The 16,909-nt window shown below is 55.3% G+C and overlaps 1 protein-coding gene across 1 annotated transcript in view; it reads right to left on the reverse strand.

The window, feature by feature from the left end:
* Nucleotides 1–12,286, reverse strand: part of Mtcl2 (microtubule crosslinking factor 2) — a 62,201-nt gene extending 49,915 nt beyond the window's left edge. The window contains exon 1 of the mRNA XM_026383259.2: nucleotides 11,612–12,286. Within this exon, the coding sequence (XP_026239044.2) occupies nucleotides 11,612–12,286 (675 nt within the window). The remainder of the gene's footprint in view (nucleotides 1–11,611) is intronic.
* Nucleotides 12,287–16,909: the final 4,623 nt, after the last annotated feature.

A 16,909-nucleotide genomic window follows, 5' to 3' on the forward strand; every position in this document is an offset into this window, starting at 1 on the left:
TCATCAATACATTCAATACATTCTGTTTACTTTGATTTTTTTTTTTTTTTTTTTGTGTGTGTGTGGTGCTGGGGATCAAACTCAGGGCCTTGTACATGCAGGGCAAGCCTTCTACCAACTGAGCTATATCCCCAGCCCCTCCTTTGCATTTTAGAAGATTATCCTGAGGCTTATTCTTAGCAGGGAATTTAAAGGGGCCCATAACTTGAAATAAGGAGAGAAGCCTCTGTTTCCTCACCTGTGGGATCCGGGTCACGGTCCCAGGTCCTTCCCTCCACCATCAAGGCATATATGGGGGAAGCAGGGCTCTACTTTCAAACCACATTTTAAATGTTCTAAGGATTCCTTTCTGCAAAAAATCCACACAGATACAAGATGATGAATCTTTGTCTAATGAAGATTCTGGGGCAGTTTAGATTCAGGGTTCTCGGGAATCTTCCCACGTGACCATATGTGCATGAGGACAACGCAGACCGGGCCACAGGAGAGGACAGTGACCAACACTAGCCCATCTGCAGAAACACAGCAAGTGGCAATGGGTGATGCAAACCCAGCAACAGTCCACAGCTGGCCCTGAGGGGACAGGGAGAAAACCAAGAAGACATGAGGTTCCTGAAGGCAGGAGGCTGGCTCTTACCAGCGACCAAGAAGAGACTGCAGGAGTGGAGTCCCCAGCTACCCCCACCCAGAGTCAGCTCCCTGCACTGAGGGATCTCTACATTCTGGACTGTTGGGACAGAAAACAGGTAAGTGTTCTCAGGGTCTAGGTGGAGGAAGGGAATGACCTCAAAGAAAATTTGGGAGGGCCATGGGACTATTGTTTCATTTTGAGGTACTAGGGGTAGAAACCAGGGCTCTGCCACTGCTGAGCTACACTGCCAGCCCTGTTTTGGTACTGGGGACTGAACCTAGAGGTGCTTTTCCACTGAGCCACATCCCCAGTCCTTTTTATGTTGAGACAGGGTCTCACTACATTGCCGAGGCTGGCCTCAAATCTGGGATCCTCCTGCCTCAGCCTCCTGAACTGCTAGGATTGGAGGTGTGTGCCACAGTATCTGACTGAGTTCTATATCTTAGCTGGGGGTGATGATTACAAACTGGGTTGTCCAAACTCATCTTACCATATGTAAATTACACCTTAATACATTACCTGACTGAAAACGAAAAGCAAAAGAAGCAAGACCTTCACCCGTGCTGGTGGACTCATCACCACACTCAAAATGAAACCCAGATGCACAGGCCCCAGCCCCCCCCACCTCTCCCGTTCATCTCCCCAGCTCTACCTCACACTCGCCACACTCCAGCCACTGGGGGCCACACCTGGCCTGTCCCACCTGCCCTGGCCTTGCCCTCAGGGCTGCCCCCCTTTCCTACCAGAGGCGCCCACTGCAAGGCCACCTCCGGAGACCTTCCAGACCCATGAGCCCATCTGTCTGGCTTAACCCTTTCTTTCTCTCACAGTATCACGGGCCTGGGTGGGCCTGGAATGTCCCTCCAAGGGCTGGGATGAGTGGCCAGAACCATGGCAGGAGACAAATGGCCCAGAGCCAGGGTGGCAGATGGACAGGCAGCCTGGGCCTTGGCCTGAGGGAGAACCGTGGTAGCCGGTGGTGTGTTGGAAATGAGTGTTTGGGACACTCATTTACTTTTCTGTTTGCTCATGGAAGGTTGGTCAGCCTCTAGGCTGTGAGGGTCAGGAAAGCGGAACCCAGGCCAGTGCCTGGGACACGCAGGGCAGCTCAGTAAATGGCTGCTGAGACATAAAGGGGCCTCAGACTACCCCATGGCACCTCTGAGAGAACTCCTTCCAGCTCGGCTGCTATGTGAATCCACTTCTTTGACTCTGTGAGGCTAATGTCCACGGTGGCTTCAGACGCCAGGCCACTGACACCCAGGCCCCAGCCCTGCCGGATTCCAGACCTTACCCAGATCTGTCACCTCATCCCCGGTCCCAGGCAGACCTAGGCAGGACGACAGAGCCCCGACTCTGCAGGATGGCAGCCGTGCCATGGAGAACAGGAGCCCCTGCTCGGCCCGCCTCTTCCCACTTGCAGCCTGGCCACCATGGTCCCTCCCTCTGACCAAGGCCGGGCTGCCTGTCCATCTGCCTCCCTGGCTCTGGGATACTTGTTTCCTGCTCTGGTCCTCGCCACTCACTCCAGCCCCAGAAGGGCTGACCAGCAGGGTGGGCCAGCAGTGGCCACAGGGGCACATGCCAACCCCACCCAAGGGGCCAAGGCTGCCATCTGCTATCCCTTCTGCCAGTCACCAGGGGTCTGTCAAGGTTCCAGATGAGATCATCACACTTGAATCCAAAGGCGGGGACGGCAAAAGCCTCCACGTCCCTTTCAGTTCATATGCACTCCGCACAGCAGCAGGCGGAGGGGAACCCAAAGACCCCATCCCTCACAGAGGGACACTGAGGCCTAGAGATGGACAGGAGACCGTCCATGGTTCTCTAGGAGGCCCAGAGTTGAAGAGGGAGGGACTCTGAGCTCCCGTCTCCCAGCCCAGAGTGCAATGCAACTTAGCCTCCTTGGGTGAAAAGCAGGGCTCTTGTTTGGGGGAGTCAGGGTCAAAGGTCCTGGAGGAGGGTCAGCCAGACAGCACTGTGCCACCCAATGTCCCTGAAGGCTGCCTGGTCTTGGAGACTTCCAGGATCCCACTTCTCTTGTGAGCAATAAAGAGGGAAGTACCCGGCTCAGTTCTGTCCTGGTATCCTGAGCAGTCCCAATGGGTAGGGACCTGGGGTCAGAGAGACCACACATGTTGCCCAAGGTCACACACTAAGTGGCACAGCCGGCATCCAGTTTGAGCTCTCATAAACTAAACTAGAGGGTCTCTATAATAGGGTGACAGAAATACAGGCTGACATTTTCAAGGACTTGGTGTGTGCCTAACACCAGGCAGAGAGACTGGACATCTCTTGCTCAGTGATGAGCCTTTCAAAGCAGGCACTGTTCCGATCTCCTGCCCCTTCATAGATGAGCAATGAGGGCCGCACAGCCAGTCAGGAACCAGCCTCCCAGACCTGTGCACAGAGCTGTGTGCGTATGGCATGCACGTGCACGTTGGTGGTGGGAGAGCCCTGGAGACTGCTGACCTGCACACAGGCACAACAGGCAGCCCCTGCTGCCTCTGACAGTGTCCCTCCGGTCCTTTCCTTGTGAACAGGAAGGAAGTCAGCTTTGGATCTGGATATGTGGAAAACATCCCCCAAATTGCCTCTGAGCTTAACCAAGAGAGAGCAGGGAGCTGAGGTCTTCGGAGATGGAAAGGAGGCTCCAAGTCAAGAGAGTGGCTCAGGGCCACATAGCCTGACCTCTGGCACCCTGGAGCATTTCACACCCGCATCTCAGCTCCTGCCAAGCCCCTGTCTGGTATTCCAAAATGTGCACCACAAGATCCTCATCCTTGTGTCACTTAAATGCTGTGTGACCTCTGGCAAGCATGCAACCTCTCTGGAGATAAGTATCCAGGATGGTCCCTGATCCATGCAGAGAAAGGGGGAGGGGCTGATGGGAAACCTGTAATTACCTGGTTAGTAATCTAATCACTATCTGGTGAATTCCCCAAAGGAGCCTCCAAGAAGCTCCAAGGTGTGTCTGACACAGGGGCCTGGCCTGGAGCAACCCTGAGGAGAAGCTGCCAGACTCACAGAGGGAGGGGAAAGCGGGAGAAAGAGCAGGGAACTGCAAGGGCAAAGGAGGGAAGAGCCCAGGGACAGGGTCGGGGGTGTGTCCCACAACAGCCTGGAACGTGGGTGGAGCAGGGCTGGGAGGTGTGACCACACAGGCTTCTGGGGCTAGGGAGGAGCAGGCAGGGAGAGGCTGGTGCAATCAACCAGGGCCCAGAGAGCCAAGCAGGCAGGCCCAGCGCAGGTGGGAACCCAGACTTTCCCGAGAGCCCTCGCTTCTCTTTATGGCCCTGGCAATGGGAGACGATTCACCTCCATTTAACAGTGAGGACCCCAAGGCCGACCTCCATCAGCAGAGGGCCCAATAGGTTCTGTGTCTGAGGCTCTGACTTTCGAGGGAAAGAGTGTCTGGGGTGCTCACCAGCTCAGCTCCACACACCCCTCCCAGACTAGAACTGAAGAGGCACACCCAGAGCCAGGCAGGCCCCTGCCACCAAGGACCCAAGCTCCATGGGAGACCACTGCCAAGTGATGACGAAGGGTTAAGGCTGAGCCTGTAGGAGTCACATGCTTTCTCCTGTTTAATCCTCACAGCACCTTGCAGGGCAAGTACCATCCATACCCTGTTTTACAGATGAGGAGACTGAGGCTCAGAAAGGAATAGGTTAGAGCTGGGCGTGGTGGTGCACGTGGTGGGATTATGCCTGTGATCCCAGTGGCTTGGGGGGCTGAGGCAGGGGGATTGTGAGTTCAAAGCCAGCCTCAGCAACAGCAAGGCACTAAGCAACTCAGTGAGACCCTGTCTCTAAATAAAATACAAAATAGGGCTGAGGATGTGGCTCAGTGGTGGAGTGCCCCTGAGATCAATCCCCGGTAACCCTCCCCCTGACCACTAAAGAAAAAAAAAGAAAGGGACGGGTCAGAAAGGAAAAGGCAGAGGCAGGATCCAAGCACAAGTCTTTTGGGTGCAGACGGCAATGCTCTTAAATCCCCCAGGCTCTGGAGAAGGGAGGGCTGTCCTGCCTCCTCGCCTGCCTCAGGGCGGCCAGCGGATGCAGAGTGGTGCTGATCTGGAGGCCTCCTGCGCACCTGGGGCAGCCAGCCCGTCCAGAACACTTCATGGTCTCAGGCTCTTTCCCTAGCCCAGCTCCAAGTTCCTCCCAGTAGCAAAGCAGAGTGAGTGTGACCACAGGTAAGGTCACCCACAGGAGGATGGGGCACTGTCTGTAGATCAGGCCCTTGCGCTGGAATTCACCATGCCCCTCCCCGGGTCTCCTCTGCCCCAGAGGCTGTACAGGATGGTGCTGGGCGACACATACCTGACCACTAATCCTCCCAAATGCCAGCGGGAAAGGGTCAAAATTCCCATTGTACAGATAGGAAGACGGAGGCTTGATGAGGGACCTGGCACAGGGAGATTTTGCACAGGGAGGAGGCAGCAAAGTGAGATTTGGCCCCAGACCTGATCCCAAAGATGGAGTTTGTCCATGAGATTGATTCTGAGTCTTTCTTCCCTCCCTCTCCTGGCCCTGAGACAGGCCAGGCCTTGTGCCCCGTGCTTCAGACCCGTGGGGGAAGCAGCACAGCCTCGCCACAGGACCCCCCTCTTAGCAAGGTGTCGACAGTGCCCAGCTGGGTCCACTCCCCTTCCCAGACTCTGCCCCATCGCCAGGCCCTCCAGCTCTTCTTGCAGGCCTGCAGCCCAGCCCCAGAGCCGGCCACTGCCTTTCATCCCCTCACACACACCTCTATCTACTGAGCCCCTCCAATGTGCCAGGCACAGTTCCAGGCACTGTTCCTCAAGCACAGAGGCAGTCACTCAAAGGCTGACTCCCCAGCTGCCATGCCGCCTCCGGGAAACCTGCCAGCCCCTCCCAAGAGCCTACGTCTCCCCGGGCTCCTCCACGTCTCCAGCCCAGAACTGGGCACACGTTACAAATGGGGATGGCGTGGCCCTCTGTAGCCCCCAGCAAATGAGAAGCAGGGAGGAAAGATGGGGCAGCAGGAAATTCCGAAGAGATTAGAAGGGAGTCACCCGGGGGCAGTGTTCCTCCTGCAGCCTGCAACTGTCAGCCCCTCGGGGCCCAGGTCCAAGGGCCTGGCCTCAGAGGCCTGGGTGCAACTTCTGACCCGGAGATCCCAAGGCCCTACCCACCACCTCCCCGCCCGGCTAAGCTCCTTGGACCTCACATCCAGAAAGTTACAGAGCCAAGGCCCTGACCCTGGCCGTGCCCTCACTGTTCCCATCTGCCCTGTGGAAGGAAGCCTTGTGGAGGAGCTGAACACAGGAGGAGTTTGTACACACTAGCTCCAGGGAAACGCTGACCAGGATTTCCTGTTTCTGTGTGGGAGTGACACACACTTGTCACTGTGTCTGTGTCTGGGTACACTTGTTTGGCAAATGCTGCATCCCTGACATTTGCATGATCTGCGCTTGTGTCTGTGCCTGTGGGTACAGGATCTCGTGTCACATCTATGTGAATGTTTATATCTCAGTGTGGATCCTCTTGAGCCTGCCCGAGGGATGCTTCTGGAAGAGAATGGCTTCAGTGTGTCACAGGATGTGTCTGTGAGGTCAGTGTGAGTGACTTTGGTCTCTGAGATTGAGCTATAATGTTTGTACATAAATTTGTGTGGACAAGAATAGATGTGGCCGGGGGTGGTGGCACATGCCTGTCATCCCAGCAGCTCTGGAGGCTAAGACAGGAGGATCTAGAGCTCAAAGCCAGCCTCAGCAACCCAGCGAGGCCCTGTCTCTAAAAAAATACAAAAAAGGGCAGAGGATGTGGCTCAGTGGTTAGTTAAGTGCCCCTGGGTTCAAAAAATAAAAGTTGGGGGAGAGAGGATGTGCCTGGACACAGGCCCAGCCCCTCCACAAGGAAAGCTGGCAGTCCTGGAGTTCAGAAGTCCCCCCAGGGCACAGCAGCCTCTGCTCACATTTTCCATCTTGCAGGAGCTGTCCCCTCCCCGCTGACAGGCAAGTGCTGAGAATTCTTAAAGCCCCAGGTCTCAGAGCAGCCTCCTCCAGGCTACCTTTCAGGCTGGGACTCCAGGTAGGGACCAGCTGGGCTTTGTTGACCAAGGTGACCATTCCTCTCCTCTCCCCACTGACAGACTGGAGCCCTCCCCCTATCCAGGAGCTGAGAAGAGCTACAAGTGACCTGCTGTGTGGACTGGCATCACCCAGGAAGCACTCAGAAAACATGTGCTGATGGGTGGATGGGCGGTGGATGCCTGCAGGAGAGCATTAGGGAAGGCCACAGGGGCCAGGCACTAGTGTTACTGAGCACTTCACCTTCACCTTACAGTGGAGGGCCCCCACGACCCTGGACAGCATGCCTGTCCTCCACTTTAGAGAAGGATCGGTACAGGGACACCCGTGTCCACCACCCCCATGTGCAGGCTCCGGGTCCCTAGCCTATTTTGTCCACCAGTTCCCCTATACGCTTAGCCTAGAGCCTGGCCTGTAACAGGATTCCCCTCAGTCCAGGCTCACCATAGCAACAAATGCTCAGCTCTGGTCACACTGCAGGAAGAACAGGACCCCTAGCTGGGAGCAGTCAGGAACCCTTGTCATCCCAGAGGCTGAGGCAGGAGGATGGCAAGTTCAAAGTCAGCCTGGGCAACTTAGTGAGACCCCTTCTCAAAATTTAAAAAGAAATAATAAAAAGGGCTGGAGATGATGTGGCTGAGTGTGGTAAAGTGTCCCTGAGTTCAAAATACAAAATAAAGATGGAGAGAGCAGGAGGAGGAAGGAGAGGAGGACTTCTTCTTCAAGAAGGAGATGGAAAAGAAAAGAAAGAACAGGACCCCGGGTTAGACCAACAGGTGTTGGGGTCACGGCTGCAAGACCTGGAGCCTGCATTGATCCATCTGTATAAGGGCAACTGGGGTCAGTGAGGTGCTTCCTGAGCAAACACCTAGACTGGGGATTCTTCAAACACTCAGTTACAGCCTCCAAGGAGGCCTGGGTCCCCAGAGCCCACAGAGCAGCAGGGAATGCATCCTACCTTCCAGCCCTCCGTGGAGTAGCTCCTGCTCTATTAACATTCTAAAGCTAAGGAAATCCACCCTCCAGTCTTCTTCCAGTTCTTCTAGAAGGAACACATGGACATCCTCTCTGCTCATTGGCTAACAATAATAACAGTTCCCCATACGTTGTGGGATTTCACTTTCTGCAAAATGTTTTCTTGTCTATTCATACCTCCAGGATTGATGAAAACAATCCTTTGAGGTTGCCCTGGCCGGCTCCAGAGTCTTCATCATACAGATGAGAAAAAAACAGCTTGGAGAGGCCAAGTGACCTGCCCATGGCCAAACAGAAAATAGTAAAACCAGGTTTCCAAGCCAGGTCTTCCGGCTCAAGCTCTCTGATTCTTCCATCCACACCCAGTGGGTTCCTAGCCTGTCCTCGCCACATGGGACATGGTAACTGTTAGTGGTCATGGGTGACCTCAGACCACTGGGGATTTGAAGGTCAAACACAGTTGACGTGTCTATTCTGCAGTGATAGTTCCATCTCTGGATTCTGGAACTTTGGCAGTTAATAACCTTCTAGACTTCCGTAGCTAGAAGGGACTCAAGGTCAAGCAGCTCAACTGTAGCCACCACATAAATCTCCCCAGGAACATTCCTCAGGAAATCACAACCACCAACGTTTTGGACCACTTACAAGCCGCTTTCCACAAACTCTATCTATATCCAAGCATGTGAGGTCATCTAGCCTCTTTTTGAATAATTCAAGGGACAGCACGCTTAGGACCTCCTCTGTAGAAAGTCCTTCTAGCTTTTCTTAGGGAGAGAGTTATCCCATTAACACTTCCCTGGATGGGCCCCCGGACAGGTTCTCCCTAAATGGGAAATCCAGGAGATCTACAGTCATCTGATAGCCCTTCCCCCTGCTGACAGTCCCCAGTGTCCCCTCAGCAGCTGGGAGGTGAAACTGAACCGGGCCACCTGCTGGACTCAGGGGCACTCCCCTCAACCTGAACAGTCAGTCTGCAACAGTCACACTGGGGTCTGAGTCTTTTCCCTCATTATCTAGGCTGCACCTCAGTAGCAAAGCGACCCAAAGAGGTAAGAAAAACCTCAGTCTAGCCTGTTCCCACTCCCAGCCCTGGCTGCCCTGAGACCTGGCTCTGGGACCTGCAGCCAGTCCCTCCCCTGCTCTGGCCACAGTTCACCCACCATCACCACAACAAAACACCCTGTCATAAGTCCTATATTTACGGCCACATGCACGGTGTCCAGGGTCCCCCTGCCTCCGAGAGGCTGGCAGCTGAGGTTAACAAACCTCACAGAAGTGATGCGCGGTCCCACCGCACACGGCAAGAATCGGCACTGTCAGGTATCACTCACCGCTCTCTCCAATCCTCCTCCAACTCAACAAGCTTTTACCCCCCTATCCTTAGCCTAGAATGTTCTTACGACAGCTCCTCAGTCTACTGGTTCCATGTCATCCTTCAGGTCTTGGCCTCCCTGAGCCCCAGCCCCCACCCTCACGTGCTCCTGGCACCCTTACACTTTCCACACATTCCCGTGACCCACAATGTGCTTTAGAGTATGACTACTATTGTACCGGGTCTCCCCAAGGTTCCTGGAAAGCAGACACTTCGGCCTGTTCACAGTGGTATCCCCACCCTCCATCTGTGTTAGTACACAGGCCGAGGACCCTGGTTAGCTGGTGAATGAATGAATGAATGAAAGGCCGGAGAAAGCCCAGCCTGCTCCAGGTGGGGAGGAGGATCTATGCTGCACCCACAGAATCCACAAGAGACCCAGAGAAGTACACATGGAAACCTGTCCAAAATTGCTTGGGAATAGACATGATCTCAGCTACTGCCATCTGAGATTTACTATACACCAGGCTCTCTAATGGTGTTTGCACACATTATCTCATTTAATCTTTTAAGAGTGAAATGTGGGGCTGGGGTCCTGGCTTAGTGGTAGTGCACTTGCCTAGCATACGTGAGGGACTGGGTTCAACTCTCAGCACCACATACAAATAAATAAAAAAGGTCCATCAACAACTAAAAAATATTTTTTAAAAAGAGCAAAAGTTTGGGCTGGGGATGTGGCTCAAGCTGTAGCGTGCTCGCCTGGCATGCGTGTGGCCCGGGTTCGATCCTCAGCACCACATACAAAGATGTTGTGTCCGCCGAGAACTAAAAAATAAATGTTAAAAAGAGCAAAAGGTGTAATTATCCTATTTTTACATATAAAAAAAAAACTGAATTCCAGAGACATTAAATAACTTCCAAGATCACAGTCAGGAAGCTATAGACCCCAGACCCAACAGCACCTCAGGCTTGTGCATGAAGCCTGAAACTCAGTTCTAATTTCTAAATTAAAACTCAGGTGGAAACTAAGGTGCAGGCCTGTCCCAAGAACTGCCATGTCCCCAGCTGGGCCTGGGTGGACAGGAGCAGGTTCATGAGACTAGAAGCAAAGCACTGTGAGCCCTCCTCCTCTGCAAATGAGCAGTGGGGGGTGAGGGGCTCAGGATCCAGCTTTGGGGCAGGCAGTGTGGACAGCAGCCCAAAGCCTCCAGAGGACAAGCGCAAAAGGTCCTCTTGCGGCCTGTCACTGTAGTCTCCCTCCTCCTCCTCCCTCCACTTGCCTGCTCCTTCCCCCTGGCTTCAGCACACAATAAGGCCTGACGGAACCCCTGATTGTCACTGGGGTCTTAGGGAAGACCCACCCTCCCATTTAACAGTGAAGGGCTAGGTCGTCCTGCCTCAGGCAGACCCTGTCCTATTCCACAAGAGTTCACCAAACACTGCCTCACAAGTCCTGAGGAAACGGGGGAGCAAGAGACACAGCTGGGCAAGACCCCAACACTCTAATGAGTGAGAAACCCCTTTAGAAGAACCACGAGGCAAAGTTAAGTGCCACAGGGCAGATATAACTCAGCAGAGTGCTGTTAACTCCGTGGCTCTTGGCCAGGGATACTCTGGGTGCTGTGCCAGGCCATCAACAGACAAGTGCAAGCAACATTTCAGTCTCTTCCAAACCCATGCCCAGTCTGTAAAGCCCATGACCAGTCCGGCCTCCCAGGCCAAGGTCAACACCCCAGAGCCAGGCTGCTCCTTGAGCAGCCATGGAACTAGGCGACAGGCAGAGGGAGCCTGGCCTGCATCCAGGAGGTACTCATGTCCACTGAAAGGGCCAAGGCAAAGCCCGCTCTCCCCAAAAAGCTCTCAGGTCCCCACATGCCCAGAGGGAGAGTCCCTTTCTGGCAGCAGTTCCCCCCCTCCCACTGGGAGTATGGGAAGGATATGGGCAATGGCCATGACTGGCTGGGCCAGGGCATTGTATACCAGGCCTGTTGCCAGAAGGCAGAAGACAATATCCCGGGATCTAGGGAGCTGCCTCTGAACCGGTTCTCCCACAATATCATCCTCCCAGGCTGTGGGACCGTTAGACTGGGCGGAAGTGGACTCCAGCCAAGGGGATGTTCCCAGATGTCATGCTTTCAAAGTGGACCCGCCCTAAAAGGCAGGCGGGGACAGGCCTGTGCCTGGGGAAGCCCTGGGTAAAGACTCAGGATTCTGTTCCAGCCTGTCCTTGGCAAGCAATGGCCACAGGTTTCCCCGGAGGCGGAGCACACTAATGGCCCCAGAAAGGAGAGTCACAGAAGGCCTGCAGGTCTGGGGCAGGTTTTGAGCCGCTGAAAGCAGAGGTCCAGCCCCTCACTGACTACACACCCCACCACAGAGCACCCTTCAGAGCAATTTTCTCAAGGCCCCTGTCCCCAAATCAGGGTCCTTTGATCAGTGTCCTACCCAAGTTTCTCCTCCGAAGAGGGCTTCCCAAATAAAGTGAGAAGAGGGAATGTGAGGGTCCCCTAGATCGATCTCAGAGTGGTCCCCAGAGGGTTTGGGCCCCTTTCCCCAGCTTGTTCAGTGGGAAAGAGGCCCGCGGGGCAGTGTCACACGCGTAAGGCTGCCTCCCTTTCCCCCTGGGCGCCCCCACCTTGAGATAGTCGTTCTCGGAGCGCAGCTCCTCCAGCTCGCGCACGAAGCCGCCGGGCCCGCAGTCCAGCATCTCCTCGGTGAGGTCAGAGAAGGCGAGCGAGGCACTGAGAGGCAAACGGCTGCTGCCCACCGACGACGCGGCCATCGATGGCTCATCGGGGGAAGCGGGCGGCCGAGGAGGCTGGTGCGCGGACGGGGCGGGCTGAGGCTGCTGACCGGTGCGGGCCCCCGCCGGCCCCCCGGCCGCCGACTCGGCGTCGCTGCTCAGGGCCAGCTCCAGGCCCAGCAGGCGCGCCTCCTCCGACGCGCAGTCGGACACCTCGGAGCTGCTGTCGGTGAGGCTGGGCGGCGGAGGCGGAGGTCGCTGCCCGGCACCCGGGCGCGGGCGGCCCTTGGCTCGGACTCCGGTGCGAACCCCGGCCACACGCGTCCCCGCGCCTCGTGCCCCTGGCGCCACTGCGCGCCCCTTCTTGTCTGGCCGAGCTGAGGACGCGGCGCTACAGGCTGCAGCGGCGCCCGGGCCTGGGCCGCGGCGGCCCTTGGCTAACGACCAGCCGGCCACGTCCTTGGGCCGGGCCGGCGACGGCGCGCGGTGGCTCTTCTTCCTCTCCAAGACCGGCGCGGGCGGGGGAACGCAGCCCCGCGCCGGGGGCTCGCCCGCCGGCGCCTCCATCGCGGCCTCACTCGGCCTCAGCGAGCGGCGCGCATGGCCGGGGCCCGCCCGGCCTCGGCGTCCCTGGGGAGAGTCCCGGTGCAGCTCCGGCCGCTCGAGGTGTGGATCCTCTCGGCCCACCACAGCTTGGGGGCTGCGCTCCGGACCCGACCCCCTCCGCACAGTCTCTCCACTGCTCTGAGCTTTGAGAGAGCGGCCCGATCGCCTCCAGGCGCCACGGCTCCGGCTCCGGCTCCGCCCGGCGCCCGCCCCCTCGGCCTCGCCGCGCCCCCGGAGCGCGCCGGGGCCTCGGCCGCCTGCACGCCGATCGCTGCCTCGGGCTCCGAGTCCGGCTGCGGCCAGGACTCCGGCTCCGCCCGGCGCGGCCCGCCCCCCGCGCAGCCCCGCCAGCTCCGCGCCCCGCCGCCTCGGCTCGGGGGCGCGCGGCTCCGCGAACAAAAGGCGGACGCGGCGGGAGCGGCGGGGAGGGACGCAGGCTGGAAACGAGGGAGGAATCTGCGAGGCAACAGCGACCCCCTCGAGGGTCAGGCGGACCCGGGCAGCCGCGGCCCCGGCTCCCTCCTCCTCCGCTCTGCCGCCGCCCCCTCCCCTGCGGGCCAAGGGACCGCACCCCGGGGAAGCACCCCGCTGCCCAGTGTCCTGGATCGGGCAGCGTGAGCGGCAGGAGGGGAGATTCCCCGGCCGAGGTCCGCCGGACCTCAGCACACTGGAGCCAGCATCCATGCACACCCGGCGCCTCGCCCCTCGCCTTGTGCTGAGCGTGCGCGAACTCCGCCCCCTTTAACCTTGCCAAACTACACCAACGATCCCATCGTACAGATGCGTAAACTGAAGCCTTTGGGGGACTAGCGATCCGCTCACGGTCAACGGCAGAGCCGGGAAGGACTCAAACCTCACGCCTCCAAGACGTGCTCGGGCTCCTTCTGCCTCAGTTTCCCTCCCGCTGCCCTAAGGACTGTGCAGCGCTGGTGCACGCCCACTCTGCACACCTTGAGCGCCTGCGGTCCTAGGCATTGTCCCCTCTTCCCTACCTCGGTTTCAGACTCTGTACAGCAAAAATGGAAATGACACGGTTACTGGGTGTCACACCAGTGGATGCTTTAGGAGTAGGTTTTGGCCCCGGTGGGAGCTGGAATGGGCTGGAGACGGTCTGATTCCTCCACCACCCCCCCAAAAAAACAAACAAACAAAAAAAAAAAAAAACAGGAGCAGCTCCGGAAGGCCCTGCCTGGAGCCCCGGCTCTCGTGGTTGTGATTTCTTTCCCTCTGGGACTGTCTCCCGGGCTCCTCTCCTCTCCGCTTTGTGGATTTTCCCTGAGTCCATTACAACTTCCTCACCCCTGCCCGGCGCCTTGCTGCCACTGCCCACCCTAAAGCATCGCAAGGCAGAGCCAGATTAAGTTTGTCTGTTGGCCCAGGGCGGTCCCTCACCCTCAGGGTGGGCTTCCTTGCCCCTGGAGGGCAGAGCTGTGTTAACCCCTCTGCAGCCTCCTCTTCCTCCCGTTATTTCCTCCTTTTCCATGCTTTTCTTTTCTTTCCCCTTTTCCTCCTCCTGCTCCTTTTTCATCTTCCTCTTCTTCCTCCACCTTTTTCCCTCCCCTGACACACGACACAGCTAGCACCAACTCCACTTCCATGTCTCTTCCGTGAATACATTCCCCACGAATACACTTCTGTAGAGGCCCCTCTCACCTAAGGCATGACTTGATCGGGACCCAGGTGTGTGAACGCCCCTGCACCCTCAGACCCTGCGGGTGCCCCCATGGAGAGAGAAGGGCTATTCAACAGGTTCTTGGCAAATACTGCTTCAGGGACATGCCCATCGGCTCCTACACTCACACACACACACACACACACACACACAAGAACACGCCCCTCCTACCCAGCGCCCTCTGCTGAGCGTGTGCGGACTCCTTTCCCTTTCACTTTGCAAAGGGAGGCCAAGGATCCCATCCCATTGTACAGATGCATAAACTGAAACCTAGCAGGAACATGTGATCCATTCATGGTAAACGGCAAGCCAAGACACAACCCACACCTCACCCACTCAACCCTGTTAGCACAGGGAAGTCACTGAAGACACTGGTGGGCTTGCCAGTGCCTGGACTCATGGAACACACAGTATAGAGGGAGATGGACCAAAAATCATAGAGCAAGACTACTAAGCAGTGAAGAGGTACCCTTGGGCTAGTGACCCAAGGTAGGCCTTCCTACTTCTGGGCCTCAGAGTCCCCATGGGGCCTAGTCTAATGTTCCAGATGACTGAGTTCTTCCAGCTCTGACACCCCTGGTCTTGTAGACTGGCCCTGGTGTGGGACATAGAGATGCTACGTAGCCCTTGGAAATTGTTGCCTTTCTCTCTGCTTCCCTTGCTCCTACATGGAACTTGGAGGTATTACCTGGTGTGAATCCACACAGGGGACATACCACCATATCAGATCAGGCTCAGCCACCCCGACACACTCTTGGCCACACAGGTGATCCTGAAACTAGAGTGGCCTGCACCTCCCCTCCTGGATAGGATCTGAGTCCTGACTCTTATCACTTATCTTTTCTGGGTCCCAACACCCCTGGCTGAACAAAGAACTGAGGGTCCTTCCTGCACTGAGATTTTTTTTTAGATTTGAGGAGATAAGACTGCTGCAGCTCTAGGGGAGCACCTCTACCACTCAACCTGAGAATCCAGCCCCAAGTGGGAAGGAATCCCAGGCCTCATGGAGTAGCCACATGAAGGGGCTCCAGCCAGCAACTCCAACTCTGGTCCCCACTGACCACCAGACATATTCGAGCCTGAAGGTACAGGTGATCCAGCCCCTCCCTCAGCCCCCACCTTGCAGCCACCCCAGCTAACACAGAACCTACCCAAACAGCAAAGCAAGTTTTGTGACCCAGCATTGGGAAACTAGAATGCATGACCAAGGTCATACAGCTTGGAAGTGGCAGGACTGGGGTTGATTTGAATGCAGGACTACCCAATTCCAGAGCTTGCTGGATCACACAATTGGCTGCAAACTGTCCAGCTCAGCATCAGCACCCAGTGTGTGTTATATAAAGAAGGAATGAAGAGGGGCTGAGGTTGTGGCTCAGAGGTGGAGTGCTTGCCTAGCAGGTGAGGCACCACATATATTTTTTTTTTAAAGGTTAAATTCTTGGGGCTGGGATTGTGGCTCAGCGGTAGAGCGCTCGCCTAGCACGGCGGGACCTGGGTTCGATCCTCAGCACCACATAAAAAATAAAGGCATTGTGTTGTGTCCATCTACACCTAAAAAATAAATATTTAAATAAATAAATAAATATTTAAATTCTTAAAAAGAAGAGGAATGAAGGGGCGGGATGTATCTCAGTGATAAAATGCCATGGTATTCAAATCCCCAGTACAAAAAAAAAGAGGGAATGAAGGAGGGAAAGAGGAAGTACTAGGGATTGAAACAGCAAACTATGTTACTGACATTCATGGATGTGTCAAAATGAACCTCCAATGTCCTACATAGCGATAATGCACTAATAAAAAAGAAGGAATGATGTATTAAATGATTGTAAGGATTATATAGCAGATTGTAAGCAAGGAAGGCGATGATTACCCAAGTGGAAAAATGGTTTTATTTCTCCCATTCAACCTGTTATGTTGACCAACATGATAGAAACCAAATAGGGGCTCATTCCTGTGGTTTTTGTAACTAAAGTAAAAGTTGTTTCTTATGCAAATCATGAAAGAAACAAGCTCCTGACTGAAGGATTGTAGGGAAACCTGCTTAAAATAGAGTAATTGGGGGAGCCTCTGGTCTTTAAACTTGGTTATTCAAGGAGCCAGGGAAAGAGGGAAGAGCAGGAGTAAAGGCCTGAAGGAGGAACAGGTGGGATAGATGTTGGAGGAAGTGAGAAGGTCAATACAGAGAACCCATTAGGTAAGGGAGAAGATAGAGGTGGGGTGGGGAGCAGGAATGAGGGCAAACCATGGGCAGAGGATTTATTCTTGACGCAGTGACAAGTCATTAGAGATGCAAGCCAGGGAGTAATACAATCTAATTTAGGTTTTAAAATAGATTGCTTTGCTGCTGGCGAGAATGGATGAGAAGATGGGTCAAGGGGCTACTGAAGCTGACAGTGGCTTGGATGAGACCGGAAGCAGTGGAGAGGGAAGAAAGGTTTTGGCTTTTGTTTTGTTTTGCTTTTGCAGTACCAGGGATACAACTCAGGAGCATTCTATCACTGAGCTACATCCCTGGCCCCTTTCATTTTTAATTTTTTTTTAATATTTATTTTTTAGTTTTAGATGGACACAATATCTTTATTTTACATTTACGTGGTGCTGAGGATCGGACCCAGTGCCTCGTGCGTGCTAGGCGACCACTCTACCACTGAGCCACAACCCCGCCCTCATTTTTAATTTTGAAATGGGGTCTCGCTAAATCGCTGAGACTGGCCTCAAAATTGTGGTACTCGGGCTGGGGCTGGGGCTCAGGGATAGAGCGCTTGCCTAGCATGTGTGAGGCACTGGGTTCGATCCTTAGCACTACATAAAAAGAAATAAATAAAATGATTTTTTTTTTAAATTGTGATCTTCCTGCTTCAGTCTCCCAAATTTCTGGGATTACAGGCAAAGATGGGTTCTTAAGATGTGTT

This window comes from Urocitellus parryii, chromosome 6 (assembly GCF_045843805.1).
Source record: "Urocitellus parryii isolate mUroPar1 chromosome 6, mUroPar1.hap1, whole genome shotgun sequence".
Classification (NCBI taxonomy): Eukaryota; Metazoa; Chordata; class Mammalia; order Rodentia; family Sciuridae; genus Urocitellus; species Urocitellus parryii.